The sequence below is a fragment of the Solanum pennellii genome, chromosome 2 (genome assembly GCF_001406875.1).
Source record: "Solanum pennellii chromosome 2, SPENNV200".
Classification (NCBI taxonomy): domain Eukaryota; kingdom Viridiplantae; phylum Streptophyta; class Magnoliopsida; order Solanales; family Solanaceae; genus Solanum; species Solanum pennellii.
The window spans coordinates 45,082,510-45,099,723 of NC_028638.1; the positions used below are offsets into that span (position 1 = coordinate 45,082,510).

General features: G+C 32.7%; 3 protein-coding genes across 6 annotated transcripts in view; 2 read left to right on the forward strand and 1 right to left on the reverse strand.

Moving 5' to 3' along the window:
• The window catches only part of LOC107012040 (uncharacterized protein ycf20), a 5,562-nt gene extending 3,737 nt beyond the window's left edge, over nt 1–1,825 (reverse strand). Inside the window, exon 1 of one of the 4 annotated variants that reach the window (XM_015211761.2) lies at nt 1,288–1,823. In XM_015211761.2, the coding sequence (XP_015067247.1) occupies nt 1,288–1,665 (378 nt within the window). In that variant the 5' untranslated portion in view covers nt 1,666–1,823. Of the gene's footprint in view, nt 1–1,176 lie in introns of all 4 variants that reach the window. The other 3 variants (XM_015211762.2, XM_015211764.2, XM_015211763.2) reach the window with 3 other exon arrangements.
• A 5,525-nt stretch (nt 1,826–7,350) lies between these two features.
• LOC107009463 (probable LRR receptor-like serine/threonine-protein kinase At3g47570) lies at nt 7,351–11,500 on the forward strand. The gene is made up of 4 exons (XM_015208803.2): nt 7,351–8,523; nt 8,611–8,826; nt 8,907–10,904; nt 10,999–11,500. Exons 1-4 carry the CDS (start codon nt 7,455–7,457, stop codon nt 11,352–11,354), a joined length of 3,639 nt encoding a protein of 1,212 aa, XP_015064289.1. The 5' UTR covers nt 7,351–7,454; the 3' UTR covers nt 11,355–11,500.
• A 166-nt stretch (nt 11,501–11,666) lies between these two features.
• On the forward strand, nt 11,667–16,663 carry LOC107010497 (probable LRR receptor-like serine/threonine-protein kinase At3g47570). Its single transcript, XM_015209783.2, has 4 exons — nt 11,667–13,612; nt 13,744–14,034; nt 14,118–16,130; nt 16,231–16,663. Exons 1-4 carry the CDS (start codon nt 12,628–12,630, stop codon nt 16,569–16,571), a joined length of 3,630 nt encoding a protein of 1,209 aa, XP_015065269.1. The 5' UTR covers nt 11,667–12,627; the 3' UTR covers nt 16,572–16,663.
• The last annotated feature ends 551 nt before the right edge of the window (nt 16,664–17,214 follow it).

Sequence of the window (17,214 nt, forward strand, 5' to 3'; positions counted from 1 at the left end):
AAAACCATCTTAAACTCTTCCACAAAGTTTTCTGAATCCGCAATAGTGCTCGAACCGGTAAAACTGGGAGGATTCATTCTCAAAAATTTAAAAATCTCCGAGTTGTTAGCTTATTCTTGTCGAGCTTTTCTCTATTGCCCGAATTGGTTATTAAGTATTTTTCTTAACATTTGTATGAACTCAATGAACTCAACATTGACGAATTCTCCTTGAGGTTGCACATTCGGTGCATTAGATACCTCTGGTTCCTTAGCATTCCTTTTGAGGTATTAACTCAAGTTTATCATCAACTTATTGAAAAGTTCTTTAGTCCAGTTATTCGGAACTCCAAGGCTGCAATATTCATAGATGTCTCAAGAAACAACCATAGAAGAAAACTACTTTTCATACGAAACAACTAATGAATATTGAAAGCAGGTTATACGGCTACTTGAACACAGTACACTCTGAGAAAGATCACAAGTTCGGCAAAATCTTGCCGGACCCTATATACGATCCAGTATACTTAAAACTTTAGTCAAATGATATTCAGACATCAAAGTTCAAGACCCGGCTCTGTGACTTTATTCCTAAAATCTTTTTTCTTAACGGATGCTGATTAGCAAAAAGAAAAGTAGTTATTCTAGAGTTATTTTCATAGTAATTGGATTACAAATAACCCATCAGGGCATTTTAGAATTCACTTCATTAGTGGCAGGTAGTGAAGGCATTTTAACCTTCTTCACATTTCTTGGGACAGAAAAATTAAATCCTATTAAAGGCTCTCCAAGATTCTACTGCTTCAATTTTTACCCAATTCCCTATAAAAGAGATGCTCTTTAGAGCTCATCTGTATATCTCAAAGAAGATTTACCTTCATTTTGGCATCACTTTGTACTTTTTGGAAAGAGTGGTTGCTCAAATGGTGAGCACTCTCGCAAGTAGTAGCTCAAGGTAGGGGTAAAAAAAGGAACTTGTACTGAGTAAAATGCTTTAACTTCCACCAACTCCCAAAGCACAGTAAGCAAACCAAGGTGATTATAAGATTTCAAGACACAAGAAATGAGTAACTCTCACATCATTTTTCTGAAAGATGAGACAACATCAACACAGTTGAAATAAGAACTTCGCTATTTCTATGACTTGTATATCCACAAACAGCCCAAAAGGGGGAAACTGCACGCAAAAATTACTTACTGCTACAAAAGTGTGGCAATTAATTCAGCTGGCAAGTTTGAAGGCATCAATGAACAGACCATAGGTAAAACCCATCTTGAAGTTGTTCAAAAGAGCAATTGGAAAAGTCACCTTAGGTCGAGTGTAGTAGAATCGCGTCACGTATTCAGTAATTAAGACACACACTACAGCAGCAATCACATCATTCACTCCTAAAGCTCCAAAAGATAGAGAAATTGTCTGGGCCACATAAAATCCACCCAGTAATGATATACCTCCAAAGAGTGCCCTCCGTGAAGGAGTTTTGAAATAATTTCTCGAAACCTCAGGAACATTGCGAATAATATCTATTAGCCTCCGAGGCCCTCCTCCATTATCTTGCACAGCTTGAATTCTGAATAATCTTGAAGATGATCTCGATGGCACATTTGCCCTAGGTAAAGCCCCAATTTTTGGACCAATGCCGTATCGAATTAGAGCTGTAGAAGTTAAAGTTAGAGAATGAGTCATTTGATATTTATGCAATTAAAGAGAAGAGAATACAGAATGGATGAAGAAGATTCAGCAACTGTTGTTGATTGAATGATGAAAAATACAAAGGATGGAGGGATACGACGAACATGATACCCAATCCCCATATTTTTGTTTTCCTTAAATGCCCCTGATTGAACACTATCAACACATTATTAATGAGTACTTCCTTTGTCATTTTGAAAATATAATTACCCAATTATTAGTGACGTAGGAATGAGGGAATTTATCAGTATACATTATTCTTTTCCACATTTTATCTTCGCATAGATATATTAGTTATGAACTATTACTATACGTTTCTAATTATTTTTTCACTTTTTTTTAATTGTACTTAGTTATTTATCTATTTTAACAAATAAAAAAATGATTAAAAAAATTAATCTTTTATAGCCTCAATTTATAACTTTAAAAAATATAACTTTTTGAAAGTTTTAAGTTTTTAATTTATTAATTTCATAATTAAATAAATAAATTCACTATATTAATTATTATTTTCTTAATAAATATGTCTATAAAAACAAACAACTAATTAAAGAAGGAAGGATCAGGGAAGTACAAAACATGTTCAATTAGATGTTTCAAAAGGTAACTTTTTTTGACTCTTATCTTTTTTGGAATAGTGAGTGTACAAATAAGTCTTAACATTTATATATCATCCATTTCTCTCACCTTCCTCCATTTTTCTTAATTGACTCAAATTAAGGAGAAAATGATAAAATGAGCTCTCAATTTGTTATTAAATTTTTAATTGTACGCTTTTTTATGAGTCTTTCTCTGAATTATTTAAAATTTAAAATATTATCTCCCTAATTACTTATGTGGCAAAGTAAGTATAGTTAAGAAAGTGAAGATCAAAATAGATATTAAAACTTTTATTTTTAATATTCTTTTCATTTTTATTTTTTTTATTTGTTTTTATCTCTTCTCTTGTCTTTTTCTTCCTAACAACTTAGAAGAGCATCCATGGTAGTCATCGAATTTCGTTATTACGATCTGGAAACACACCATTACACATCTATTAACACACCATAATTCTTAGATAGAATCTCTTTCCTACTCTCCAAACAATTAAAAAAAGGGAAAATTTTTAAAATATCAATATATTAACATTTAATAGGACTAATTATCATTACTTTCAATATTTAGTAAAAATATTAAAAAAAGAAATAATTGGTAAAAACAGAAAGAAGAAATTAAGGGGGGAGAAAATATTAAAAAGAAACAATTGTTTAAAAGTCTTATCAGTTACGAAAATTCAAAAACAAAGAATTAATTAGCAAGTTATCAAAATACACCAACTTCCATCTCTTTCTTCTTCTTTCACCATGTTCTAAAAAACACGCCTATCACCGTTGTTCTAAAAATTTAATATTTAACTTTCTTAATTTTTTTTGTTTCTAAACACGTTTATTTACCATACATTATCATATTTGAAGTAGTTAATTCATCTAAGGCATCATTTTGACGTTATAAAATTATAATTTATCTTTAAAAATGTCTGAAATTTTATGAAGTTATTTGGCTATCATATTAAGGTTATGAAGTTTATGTATCTCCTTTTAAGAAATTTTTCAGTATTCAGAATAGAATACTCATATATTCATGATATAGGTATTCATCCATCTTACATATGTATTTTATTTTGCTTAATTCCAATATCACTTTCTATATCAAATAGTTTGTATTTAGATTTGATTTCTTATTCGTCCTAATGTGTACCATAAAGTTTGTATTAAGATTTGATTTTGTATTCGTCCTAATGTATACCATAAAGTTTTGTGTTTATATTTTGATTTCGTATTCATTCTCAACTATAAATAGCCAAAATACAGTTTATTATGTGTTCATTATATGTGTATTCCTCTTAATTGCATCAGTCAAATAGTTTTATATTTTATTTTGCTCATTATACGTTTATACCAACTAGTTTATCTTTGATTTCGTATTTATTCACAATTTTCAATAATCAAAATACAAGTTTGTATTTAGATTATCACTTTGTAAAAATAAATTTGATTACATACTACAGAACATTCAAAATACTTTCAAATACTTTTGCGAAACAACTCAATACCTAAATGTTAATGTGAATTCTACTAAATTCGAAATAAAAAAACATATTATAAAAAAGGATCGACAAAAATTATTTTAAATACTAAAATCTGAAATACATAAATATTTGATGAATATGTTAACAAACTCACATAAAAATTTAAGAAAATGACGGAAAATCCTTAATACATACAATTCGAAAATTCAACATAACGTGTGATTTTGAAAACAAAATCTCGCAAAATAAATGATTAATTCAAAAATACCTTTATCAATTGAGAGATTTCTTGATTAATTGGTAGATCTGAACAAATTGTTTCGAATTTGTATTATTAGTTCTTCTTCAACAATGAGAGAAAATAATGGTGAAATTTTGATGAAAGAAAAAAACAAGAAAAGTAAATTATGGAGATGGTGAAAACTGAAAAGCTGATGAAAGATAAAAAAATTGGAAAGTGAAAGATGAAAAATAAATTTAATGGTACTAAAGCTTAGGAAGAAGTGTAAATGGGTAATGGATGTAGAATTTGATTCAAAGTTGGACTGTTTTGAGGAAAAAAATTAGAATACATATTGTTTTCTGAAATATTGACATTTCGACATTTTCAATAATTATTTTAAAGTGTAGATATTTTTACTAATTAGTTAGGGATCATGACTAGTTTGCTAATTTTTTCTTAAAAGAATTTAAGTAAATTACTTTATCCCCATTTATAAAATCAACTATTAGCCATTAAAACACCACTGAAATATCATTTTGAAGCTATTATAACAAAAATTTTCAATTAACAAAATTCATTCAGACAACTTAATAATGTTTGGAATCTCTTAAAAGAATCTCAAAATATCTTCATGAAAAAAAAATTTTGACCGACAAATTATTTTTTAGGTCATTCCTCTTATTGAACCCTGCTCTTTCAAATATGATGCGGAGGGTTGTCATTCTTCTAGTTACCACCATAAATTATTTCGCTTCTCAACCTTTCCACTTGTGGCTCTATAGTAAGATGGAATTGAAGGATGGAAGAGGAAGAGAAACAAATAAAAGGAAAATGAAAAAAGAAAAACAAAATAAAATAATCAATCAAAAAAGATAAAAAAGATAAAAAAAATTACACGTGTCAAACGCTTGGATTTCACTTATTAACATAAATGTGATTGTTAATAGGAAAGTAATAATTTCAATTTTAAATAATACAAAAGGATAGTAGGACCCTCATAAAGTATAAATACATATAAATATTTAGTTAAAAATACGATAATACGTTAGAAGCTTATTTGACCATTTTCTCCTAAAGTGGGCAACTACTTAAATTCTTCATTACGTATAAAGGATGTAAGCATTTAGAGTTAGTTTGGTAGCCGTTAAAGAAGCAAGTAATTATTAATTTACAATTTAAAAATTGGCATAATAAATATAGGTAAAATTATGAGAAAATTGGTATATTATTTTATATAGAGTGAAAGATGGAATAACTAATACCGCATAACAAAATACTTACTTGCATGTGTAAGTTATGATAAAATTTGTGCATTGTTTTATACTTGTATCAGTTATACAAAATATAGTTATTCATGTATTAATTATGTTTGTTTCAAAATTTTAAACTAAACATCATATTAATTTTATACATTAATAACTTATCTTCTAATTAATTATCAAACATGATATTTTTAATACTTGTATAACTCACATCTAAAACCCTACCAAACGACCCCTTAGGAGTCATTTCATAGTTGGTTTAAGATAAGATATTGGGTGCATAGAACCATTGAGGGGCGGATGTAGAGAATTAGGTATGAATTCCAAAACTTAGGACCCGTTTGGCCATAGATTTTCCAAATAATATTTGGGGGAAAATTTGGCAAATAATGTTTGTCCATACAATTTGTCATTATTTGGCAAAGTATTTTTGGTNTTAAAGAAGCAAGTAATTATTAATTTACAATTTAAAAATTGGCATAATAAATATAGGTAAAATTATGAGAAAATTGGTATATTATTTTATATAGAGTGAAAGATGGAATAACTAATACCGCATAACAAAATACTTACTTGCATGTGTAAGTTATGATAAAATTTGTGCATTGTTTTATACTTGTATCAGTTATACAAAATATAGTTATTCATGTATTAATTATGTTTGTTTCAAAATTTTAAACTAAACATCATATTAATTTTATACATTAATAACTTATCTTCTAATTAATTATCAAACATGATATTTTTAATACTTGTATAACTCACATCTAAAACCCTACCAAACGACCCCTTAGGAGTCATTTCATAGTTGGTTTAAGATAAGATATTGGGTGCATAGAACCATTGAGGGGCGGATGTAGAGAATTAGGTATGAATTCCAAAACTTAGGACCCGTTTGGCCATAGATTTTCCAAATAATATTTGGGGGAAAATTTGGCAAATAATGTTTGTCCATACAATTTGTCATTATTTGGCAAAGTATTTTTGGTAAATATCCCAAATTCCCAAATACTAGTTTTTTCTAGTATTTGGGCCAAATCTCATTATTTGGAATCTTCTGAAAATTAAAATTTTGCCCCAAACTTTTATCTTTTACAAAAACACCCTATATAGTAGTTGTTTGTGTTGTATTACATAATTTTTTTACGTGAACACCAAAATAGTGATGAAATATTTAGTGAATATTAAATAATGATATGATTGTTGATGAAAATGATGAAAAATTAAGTCAAGGAAATAAAATCATGTGCTTCGTCTACTTCACGATGTATGGAATGATACTTGTTGCACTCGCTCCAAATTACCACATTGCTCTAATGTGATGGAAACCATTTGTTATTGTTGTAACGAACATGCAATTGACTTGTAATACAAACTTATAGTTAGTTTTAATAGTTTTTAAAACTTATGGGTATAAATCATATTTTTCTAAAAAGGTGAAATATATTTCCCAAATCCTATGGCCAAACACATGGTGAAATTTCACCCAAATTTTCACTCAAATAATATTTGCCAAGAATATTTGAAAATTTATGGCCAAACACTAGCTTAGTAACTTTTGCGCAAACTCAATATTTATATTGAAAAATTCATTAAATATATAAGAAATATCTATTGAAAATCCGATAGCAAAAAACTTAGCAAATTATTGAAACTCATAAATTTCAAATCCTAATCCACTACTTTATCAGATTCAACAGAGAGTACTAAGGCCGGTTACACCTCATATTTAATTAATCAGCGTTTACTTGACTTCAGGAATGATCATCTTCACCATTTATGTAGTTTTGTTTTTTTTCCTCAAATAGTCTCTGTCACTGCTGCAGTTGTGAAAATTCATCCCAAGAAGTATACCCTACAAACCAATTATGTCAAAGTCTTTCAAGATGCCGTTTAAAACGATCAACATGGATTGTGGTATAGTGATAGGACTACTCCACCCTTAACCAGATGTCTCGATTCGATGCCGTAAATATGGAGAAAATTATGTTAAAAGCGTCATTCCGAATGAGCTCTACAGTGATGTGGACTCTGAATATTAGATGGGATTTTTTTTTTTAAAAAAAAAATACAGTTTAAAACGCAAGTCCAATCTAATTCTGTGAAAAATGAGACATATTCAAACATTACTAAATAAAACTCTTTGAGAAGAAACATTTTACTTAATATATATCCGAAATCCTCATTGCACTAATTCAAATAAGCAAGTTCAATTTTTTTTCTCAAAGCAATGACACTCATGGAGAAATCCTTGTTCTATTCTCAATTAGCATTTTTGTTACTTCAATGTATAGTAACTAGCTTAGCTATCAAGACAGAAACCAATATTACAACTGATCAGTCCGTGCTTCTTTCCTTGAAATCTCATATCATTTCTGACCCTTTTCAGCTCTTGTCCAAAAGCTGGTCTCAGGACACTTCTGTTTGCAATTGGATTGGAGTCACTTGTGGCTCTAGGCACAACAGAGTGACTTCCTTGAATATCTCCAACATGGGTATAACAGGAACCATCCCACAACTTTTTGGGAACCTCACATTTCTTGTTTCTCTAGACTTGGCTAGCAACAATTTCTATGGCAATCTGCCTCAAGAAATGGTTCGTTTGCGTAGATTGAAGCTCATGAAATTGAGTTATAACAATTTTAGTGGTGAAGTTCCTTCTTGGTTCGGTTTCTTAGCTCAACTTGAAGTTCTTACTCTTAAGAATAATAGTTTTACTGGTTTAATTCCGTCTTCACTTTCTAACATTTCCAATCTTGAAGCTTTGGATTTAGCCTTCAATGCTTTAGAGGGTAACATCCCAAAAGACATTGGAAATCTAAAGAATTTGAGGGGTTTAAACCTGGGACATAACAATCTTACTGGTTCTGTTCCTCCATCCTTCTCAAATGCTACAAAGCTGGAAAAGTTCATTCTTTCTTATAATTTCCTTCATGGGAACATCCCAAATGAGATCGGTGATCTTCACAACCTGAACTGGTTGATTATAGAAACTAATCAGCTTACAGGTTCTATACCGTTCTCAATTTTCAATATTTCCACACTTGAGTCTATTGGATTTTCCCAAAATGGTTTATCTGGTAACCTCCCTACTGATTTATGTGAGCGTCTTCCGATACTCAAAGGGCTTTATCTTTCTTTTAATAAGCTACAAGGCCATATGCCACGAAGCTTGTCAAGATGTTACGAACTTCAGCTATTATCTCTATCGAATAATGATTTTGATGGACCGATACATAGTGAAATTGGGATGTTAAGTAACTTGCAGACCTTATATCTTGGTTTCAACCGTTTCACAGGTATGATACAAGGTCTTCTATTTTGTACGAGGTCGTCTGTTTTTTCTTTTTAAGCTAACTATACAAGATGCTGTCACATGATTACAGGGGAAATACCACAGGAAATTGGGGATCTTGTTAATTTGGTGATGATAGGCATGGAGAGAAACCAGCTTACAGGCTCTATACCCAAGTCCATATTCAATATTTCTTCACTACAACTTCTGTCACTGCAAAACAACAATCTTAGTGGATCCTTATCGAGGGAGATTGGAAATCTTACTATGCTTCAAGGTCTATATCTTGGTCAAAACATGCTTACAGGTATGCAGACAATAAAAAATAAACGTTTTCTAAGTTAAAATACCTAGCTAAAGATCATTAGTACTATATAACTTTGGCAGGTGAAATACCAAAAGAGGTAAGCAATCTCATTGAGTTGGTGGACATTGATTTGGGGAGTAACAGATTCAGTGGTTCATTTCCAATGGGGATTTTCAACATCTCAGGACTGAGATTGATTGATCTTACAGATAATACTCTATCGGGAACCCTCCCATCGAGTATAGGTTCTATGCTTCCCAACATAGAACTTCTTTATCTAGGTGGCCTAACGAACCTTGCTGGGAGTATGCCTCATTCTCTCTCAAATTGTTCAAGACTTACTGCTCTAGACCTTTCACTGAACAAACTTTCCGGCTCGATTCCCAACTCTCTTGGAGATTTGACACTCCTACAGACCCTAAACTTGATGGAAAACAATTTAAGCAGTGACCAGTCTTCTCAAGAACTTAACTTCTTAACTTCATTGACAAACTGCAGGAATCTAAAAGAACTGAGTCTTTCCTTTAACCCTCTAAATGGTATGCTTCCAGCCTCAGTTGGGAACCTTTCAACTTCTCTTGAAAAGATTTTGGCTTCTGATTGCCAAATTAAAGGTGATATTCCGAATGATATTGGGAATTTAAGCAGCTTAATCTACTTGTATCTATATGGGAACAGATTGACTGGACCGATTCCCGGGACACTTGGCAGCTTAGGCAGGCTTCAGGAATTTTCTTTGGCTAACAACAGACTAAAAGGATCTATTGGAGATAGCCTATGTAAAATGCAAAACTTGGGTAACATATACTTGGGTGAAAATCAATTCTCAGGACTTGTTCCTAATTGTTTAGGGAATGTTACTTCCCTTAGGGGAATAAAACTCAATTCCAACAGATTGAGTTCAAATATACCATTAAGCTTAGGTAACCTCAAAGATCTTCTGGAGCTCGACTTATCGTCTAACAACATGAGTGGTTCTTTACCTGCAGAAATTGGAAATCTAAGGGTTGCAATTCGTATAGATCTTTCGCATAATCAATTTTCAAATGGTATTCCAAGAGAAATTGGAGACATGCAAAATCTGATATACCTTTCTTTGGCACAAAACAAGCTGCAAGGATCTATACCTGACTCAATAGGTAGCATACCGAGTTTGGAATTTCTAGACCTCTCGAATAACAATCTATCTGGATCAATTCCGATGTCCTTAGAGAAGCTTCGGTATCTCAACTATTTCAATGTTTCCTTTAACAGCTTGCAGGGTGAAATTCCTTTTAGTGGTCCTTTCAAGAACCTTTCCAGCCTGTCATTCATGTTCAATGAAGCATTGTGTGGTGCTCCAAGATTTCATGTCCCTTCCTGCCCCACTTCTTCAAACCATAGATCAAAGAGGAAGAAGTTACTCCTGATAGTCTTTCCTCTACTCGGAGCTGCTGTGACAATTGTTTTTGTAACATTGGCATTTGTGTGGATGAGGTACAGAAAAGAAGGAAATGTTCCAGTCCAAGCTGATTTGTTAGCTACAAGGGAAAGAATTTCATACTATCAAATCATACAAGCCACAAATGATTTTAGTGAGAGTAATTTCATTGGTTCAGGGAGTTTTGGTTCTGTTTACAAAGGAATTCTCATAGATGGGACTATCATTGCAGTTAAAGTGTTCAACCTACAAGTTGAAGGTGCATTCAAGAGTTTTGAAACAGAATGTGAAGTTCTTCGCAACCTTCGCCATAGGAATCTCACCAAAGTCATTAGCAGTTGCTCCAACCTTGATTTCAAGGCTTTAGTGCTCGAGTACATGCCTAATGGGAGCCTTGAAAAGTGGTTGTATTCACATAACTACTTCTTAGACATCCTTCAAAGACTAAGCATAATGATCGATGTGGCATGTGCATTGGAATATCTCCACCATGGTTGCTCAGCACCTGTGATTCATTGTGATCTGAAGCCTAGCAATGTCTTGCTAGATGAAAACATGGTAGCTCATGTAAGTGACTTTGGCATTTCTAAACTACTCAGTGAAGATGAGAGTGATTTACACACTAAAACCTTAGCAACATTCGGCTACATTGCACCAGGTAAATAAAATCTATTATACTTCTTGTTTCAGTATCCTATCTTTGTTTTCCTTTTCTCGGATTAAATGATAATCCGTAAGTGTTTTTACTGTAGAGTATGGAAGGGAAGGATTGGTGTCGCTAAAATGTGATGTTTATAGTTACGGGATCATGCTGATGGAAACATTCACGAGGAAAAGGCCAAACGATGAAATATTTGATGAAGATCTTAGTTTAAAGAAATGGGTGAGTGATTCACTCCCAGAGGCAACAATCAAAGTTGTAGATGCGAATTTGCTAACGCCAGAAGATGAGAAATTCATGGAAAAGATAGATTGTGTAGCATCCATCATGAAAGTGGCACTGGATTGCTCTGCTGAATCTCCTGAAGAAAGGATCTACATGAAAGATGTTGTAGGAACACTACAAAAGATCAAGATTCAACTTCTTTCATGTTCCGCAAGTGCATAAAGACATTTGACTCATGTCACTTGAGGGTATACAAAGTGTTTGGTTAACTTTTTAGCTGCATACCTAGAGTGTTTTCCTTTCTAGCTGCATAAGATATTCCTTTCTTATTGAGATCCTTTATGAATTTTGGCCTGTTTGGTTCCAAATTGCTTTTTCCTAATTCTCATGAAATAAATTTTATAATCACAATTAGTGTTTGGCTCAAGTAACTAACAATCATTTAGATAATTCAATCAATTATGTAACTAATTAGGAAGAATCAAAATACAAAACAATCATGCCTGTTAATAAGAATCAAAGTACAAACCAAAGGTGTCCATTGGTATTCTACTGTTCTATTCCTCAGGGTAAGGAAGAGCCCACATCTACTCAATCTGATATGTTTTGCAAAAAAACAATTGTTGTTATGTTTTGAAAACTCAATAATATCGTCATAATTTGTCATATAAATAATGTTATTTGTGAAAAAATTCCAATAAGTAATCAAACATGAAACAAGCTATTTTTAATTTTCTGATATTTCTTTTGAGTTTAAGTTAAGAACACTAACATCCGACATAGTAAGAAAAAAATTACAGAATCTGGTTAAAAGGTGGTAAAACTCTGTGATAACCCTAATTAAAGATACAATTACATAAAGACTTTGTTACCAACAATTTGTTCATGACCACTCATGGACATGTTCATATTAGTTTCTGATTTTTTAAGGTTCAAAGTCCAAGAATTGATTGTCTGTATCTCAGCTTCTCTATCCAGTAATTTGACTTGTAGTATTTCCTGTTCCTTAGCTGTTTCTGTTTCATTATATTAATATTTATCTGTATAATAAGGGGAAATCGTTAATAAAATACTAGATTAATATACTCTTCTTTAATAATTTTCTAAGTTTGATTAAAGAATCCTAATGTTGTGGACCATTCTAATTATTAAGTCAAACATGTAGAAATACTTGTAAATATTTCCCATCCTGAGTTCATATTGAGGCATAACCAGGAAATGGGAAAAGCCATGTTATGTTTGTCCAAAAGGGTGACTCTGGTTTTCAAAATGGTATTTTAAATTTAGTAGTAATTAACAATCAGTATTGACTTTCATTGGTCTGTTTCTATACTTTTTTTCTATTTTTATATGTTGAGGAATTTTCATGGAAAATACTAATGAATTCAACTCTAACATCATCATTGTTTGTCCCTTTCCACCATTTCTCTTGATTGACCCTAAAGATAACAATTACTTGAATTTTTAATTCAATTGTATTTTTCAAAATCATTTTATGTGTAATGTGGTTTATACCTTAGTGTTTACTGGAACAAACATACTGTATTCTAACATGTACACAACCATGATGAGAAAAATCAATTTCCTTTTCCCTCTCTTAGTTTCAATATGGCATCATTTGCTGATATTATCAGCCACTGCAGAAGTCAATCTCAAAACTGATGAAGCTTCTCTACTTGCTTTGAAATCCTATGTTACTTCCGATACTTACAATATCTTGTCAAGCAACTGGACCTCAACTACTTCTGTTTGCAATTGGATTGGAGTCACCTGCGGCTCTCGCCATCAAAGAGTTATAACCTTGGATATTTCTAATATGGGATTAGTAGGCACCATCCCTCCTCACTTGGGAAATCTGTCCTTTTTGGTTTCTCTCGATATCAGTAGCAACAGCTTCCAAGGAATTTTGCCACGAGAGTTGGCTAATTTGCATAGATTGGAGTTTATAAATGTCACTTCTAATAAGTTCACTGGAGATATTCCCTCATGGTTCTCTCTTTTGCCAGAACTCCAGCACTTGCATCTGGCTTTTAACAGTTTCACAGGTATTATTCCACCAGATATTTGCAATGCTTCCAAATTTGAGAGTTTAGTCTTGGGATTTAATCAGTTACAAGGGGAAATTCCAAATGAAATTGGTAATCTTCAGAACTTGACTTGGTTGAGCTTGGGATCAAATCAGCTAACAGGCTCTGTACCACTTAGCCTGTACAACATTTCATCGTTACAACGTTTGGTTTTGACAAAAAATAGTTTGTCTGGAAATCTTCCTGTTGATATATGCTCGAGTCTCCCACAACTTTTGGTGCTTGCAGTTTCTGACAATGAATTTGACGGTCAAATTCCTTTGGGAATAGATAAATGCTCAAAGCTTCAGATTTTGTCATTGTCATTCAATAAGTTCAGTGGATTGATACCTAAACAGATCGGGAACTTGAATATGCTGTCTATTTTATATCTTGGTCGCAATGACTTGAAAGGTGAGTTATACATGTTTGTCTTTTTTGTTCCTTTTTTGTGCATACATGAAACATATTTCTCGAATCATGTATGCACTCCTTAATTGCTATACTGCAGAAAGTAGACTTTCTATTTATGATTTAATTTGCAGGTGAAATTCCTGAAGAGATTGGAAATCTTCGTAATCTAGAAATATTGGATGCACAGAACTGTAGCCTAAGTGGTCCTTTACCGTCTTCTATAAGTAACTTAACTTCACTTCAATCGCTCAATCTTTATGGAAATAATCTCTCTGGCACATTGTCCCGGGATATATGTTTGAACATGCCTTATCTCAGAGCATTCGATCTTGGGAATAATTTATTCAGTGGAAGCATTCCAAAAGAATTTGGAAACTGCAGTTCACTTTCTGACCTCTTCCTAAGAGAAAACAACTTAACAGGTATCATCTTGTCATTTTTTTCCATTATTTGGTGTACGTTCCTATGTTTTTCATATCTTAATAAGTCACTCAAATGTCATCAGGTGAATTACCAAGGGAGATTGGTAATCTTTACAATTTGGGAAGATTAGATCTACATTACAATTTCTTAACAGGTCCTATTCCATCTACAATATTCAACATGTCAAACATAAGGGGCATTTCATTTTTAGGGAACTTCTTTACTGGAACTCTACCATCAGATATAGGACTTGGTCTTCCTAATCTTGAAGAACTTTATCTTGGTTACAATAACCTTACTGGAGCCATCCCTAATTCTCTCTCAAATGCTTCCAATATTTTCCGGCTTGGAATTGGATATAATGACTTTTCTGGTCCTTTTCCAAAGTCGTTTGGTAATCTAAGACGTTTAGAGTACCTCAACGTGAACAGAAATCATTTCACAAGAGAGCCTTCATCTCCAGGATTGACTTTCTTTGATTCCTTGACAAACTGCAGACATTTGAGACAACTCTGGATAGGTTATAATCCACTCAATGGATATCTTCCGGCTTCTGTTGGAAATCTCTCGAGTTCTCTTGACTACATTTATGCTGCTAATAGTGAAATCAGAGGCTACATTCCCAGTGAAATAGGAAATTTAAGTGGTTTGTCTTTCTTGTTTCTTCAAGGCAATCACTTGAGTGGATTCATTCCAAGAACAATAGGAAATTCAAAGAACCTTCAAGCATTGAATTTGTATGACAACAAAATGATAAGTGGACCTATCCCTGAGGAACTCTGCAATTTAAAGAAATTAGGATTCTTGAGCTTGGGAAATAATGAGCTTTGCTGTTCTATACCAGCATGTTTAGGGAACATTACATCTCTTAGATACATTTACCTAGGTTCCAACAAATTGACTTTTAGCATACCTCCCAGCATGTGGAACCTCAATGATCTCTTGCATCTTGATGTATCATCAAATTCCTTGAAAAGCTCTCTACCTCCAGAAATTGGAAATCTGAAAGTCGCAACGTTGCTGAATATATCGAAAAATCAAATCTCGGGAAGCATACCAAGCACAATTGGAGGCATGCAAAATATGGCTGAACTTTCTTTTGCAGAAAATAGACTAGAAGGGCCAATTCCAGAGTCAATGGGAAACATGGTCGCCTTGGAATCGTTAGACTTGTCTAATAACAAGCTCTCTGGTGGAATTCCCAAATCATTGGTGGCTCTTTCACATCTCAACTACCTTAATGTATCTAACAACAGATTGAGTGGTGAAATTCCAAATGGAGGTCCTTTCGTGAACTTCTCTTATGATTCATTCCTTTCAAATGAGGCATTATGTGGCGCTGCTAGGTTGCAGATACCAGCATGTAGGTCTAATTCTCCTAGTAGGAAAAGAAAAAGGAAGGTGCTTCTTATTCTGTTGATCTTGTTGGTGGCTTCTTCAGTCATAATGCTCACAGTCATGCTCACCATCTTTTTGGTGATTAGAAGTCGAAAGAAGAAGACAACAGTTGCTACTCATCAGGCGGATGCTTCTCCAGCCACGGTACATGGAAGAGTTTCATACCATGACCTTCAACAAGCAACTGACAGATTCAGTACAAGCAACTTGCTTGGCTCTGGAAGTTATGGTTCTGTTTACAAAGCAACATTTGGGAGTACTATAGTGGCTGTTAAGGTATTCAACTTGCAAACAGAAGGGGCATTCAAGAGTTTTGACACAGAATGTGAAGTCTTACGCAACCTTCGTCATAGAAATCTGACCAAAGTCATCAATAGTTGCTCCAGCGTTGATTTCAAAGCCTTAGTATTAGAGTACATGCCTAAGGGAAGCCTGGATAATTGGCTTCATTCCGGAACATGTTCCTTAGATATCATGCAGAGAGTAGACATAATGATTGATGTGGGATCAGCATTAGACTATCTTCATCAAGGCTATTTTGTGCCAGTCGTTCACTGTGATCTAAAGCCTAGCAATGTCTTGCTCGACGAAGATATGGTTGCACATGTGAGTGACTTTGGCCTGGCAAAGCTACTAGGGGTTGGAGAAAGTATTGTACAAACCAAAACCCTTGCAACCATTGGATACATTGCACCAGGTAACAATCATATCAACATGCTTCATTTCTCCTTCAAATTTAATTTCAATCATTTGAAAGATACCATATTCTCTTGATAGCTTGTTTTATTTCAATGTAGAGTTTGGATTGGAAGGATTAGTATCTACAAGGTGCGACATTTACAGCTACGGTGTCATGTTGATGGAAACCTTTACAAGAAAGAAGCCAACAGATGAAATGTTTGCTGAAAATTCAAGCCTGAGGGAGTGGATAAGACAATCATGGCCACTTGCAATGGACAAGATAATAGACCCCGAGCTTATGATACCAGAGGAGAAGAACAAAACAGGAAAGATGCAGTGCTTATCATCAATCATGGAATTAGCTCTGAGGTGCACTGCAGACTTGCCAGAGGAAAGAATGAATATCAAACATGTTCTTGCTCAACTGAAGAACATCAGAACTATGTTGAAAATGTAATAAATCGCTAAAGGATTGAGAAAGATGGTTGTATATCATCATATCATATATTACTAAAAGCATGAACAAAAAAACTAAAAGTTGAATTACGATTTTACCCCTACTATAAATTAAAATGTTATAAATCATTTGATTATTTAATTTAAATAATAAATTGTATCATTTTAATTAAAATGTTGATGACCTTTACACTTCCTTAGGTTAATTCCTAATTAAAATATCTAATTAATAATATCTATTCTCTATAATTTATATGTATAAAATAATAAATAAATAAATAATCTCTCTCTATATATATATCCATTCATATTTTTTATTTTTATTTTTGAGATTTTAAATGTCTAAATAGTTTAGTTAATATTTTATTCTCTATCTATAATTACTATGCTTAAATTAATTATAGAGAAAAGGGTCTGATATACCCCTCAACTTTGTCATTTAGAGCTGATATACCCCTCGTTATAAAAGTGGCTCATATATACCCCTACTTGTAAACAAATGGCTCACATATACCCTTTTGCTCTAACGGAAATGAAAAAAATAATAATTTTAATCTAAATTTTTATTATTTTTTTATAAAAAATATAATCCCATATGAGTAAATTTAATCCTCGTCAAACATATTTTTTCTGACTTTTTTTTT

Excerpts from the sequence above, each read along its gene's own strand:
- LOC107009463 (XM_015208803.2), top strand. The coding sequence starts at position 7,455 with ATGACACTCATGGAGAAATCCTTGTTCTATTCTCAATTAGCATTTTTG. Across the intron at positions 8,524-8,610 it reads TGGTTTCAACCGTTTCACAG|GGGAAATACCACAGGAAATT; the intron begins GTATGATACAAG and ends ACATGATTACAG. Across the intron at positions 8,827-8,906 it reads TGGTCAAAACATGCTTACAG|GTGAAATACCAAAAGAGGTA; the intron begins GTATGCAGACAA and ends TAACTTTGGCAG.
- LOC107010497 (XM_015209783.2), top strand. The coding sequence starts at position 12,628 with ATGTGTAATGTGGTTTATACCTTAGTGTTTACTGGAACAAACATACTG. Across the intron at positions 13,613-13,743 it reads TGGTCGCAATGACTTGAAAG|GTGAAATTCCTGAAGAGATT; the intron begins GTGAGTTATACA and ends TTTAATTTGCAG. Across the intron at positions 14,035-14,117 it reads AAGAGAAAACAACTTAACAG|GTGAATTACCAAGGGAGATT; the intron begins GTATCATCTTGT and ends AAATGTCATCAG.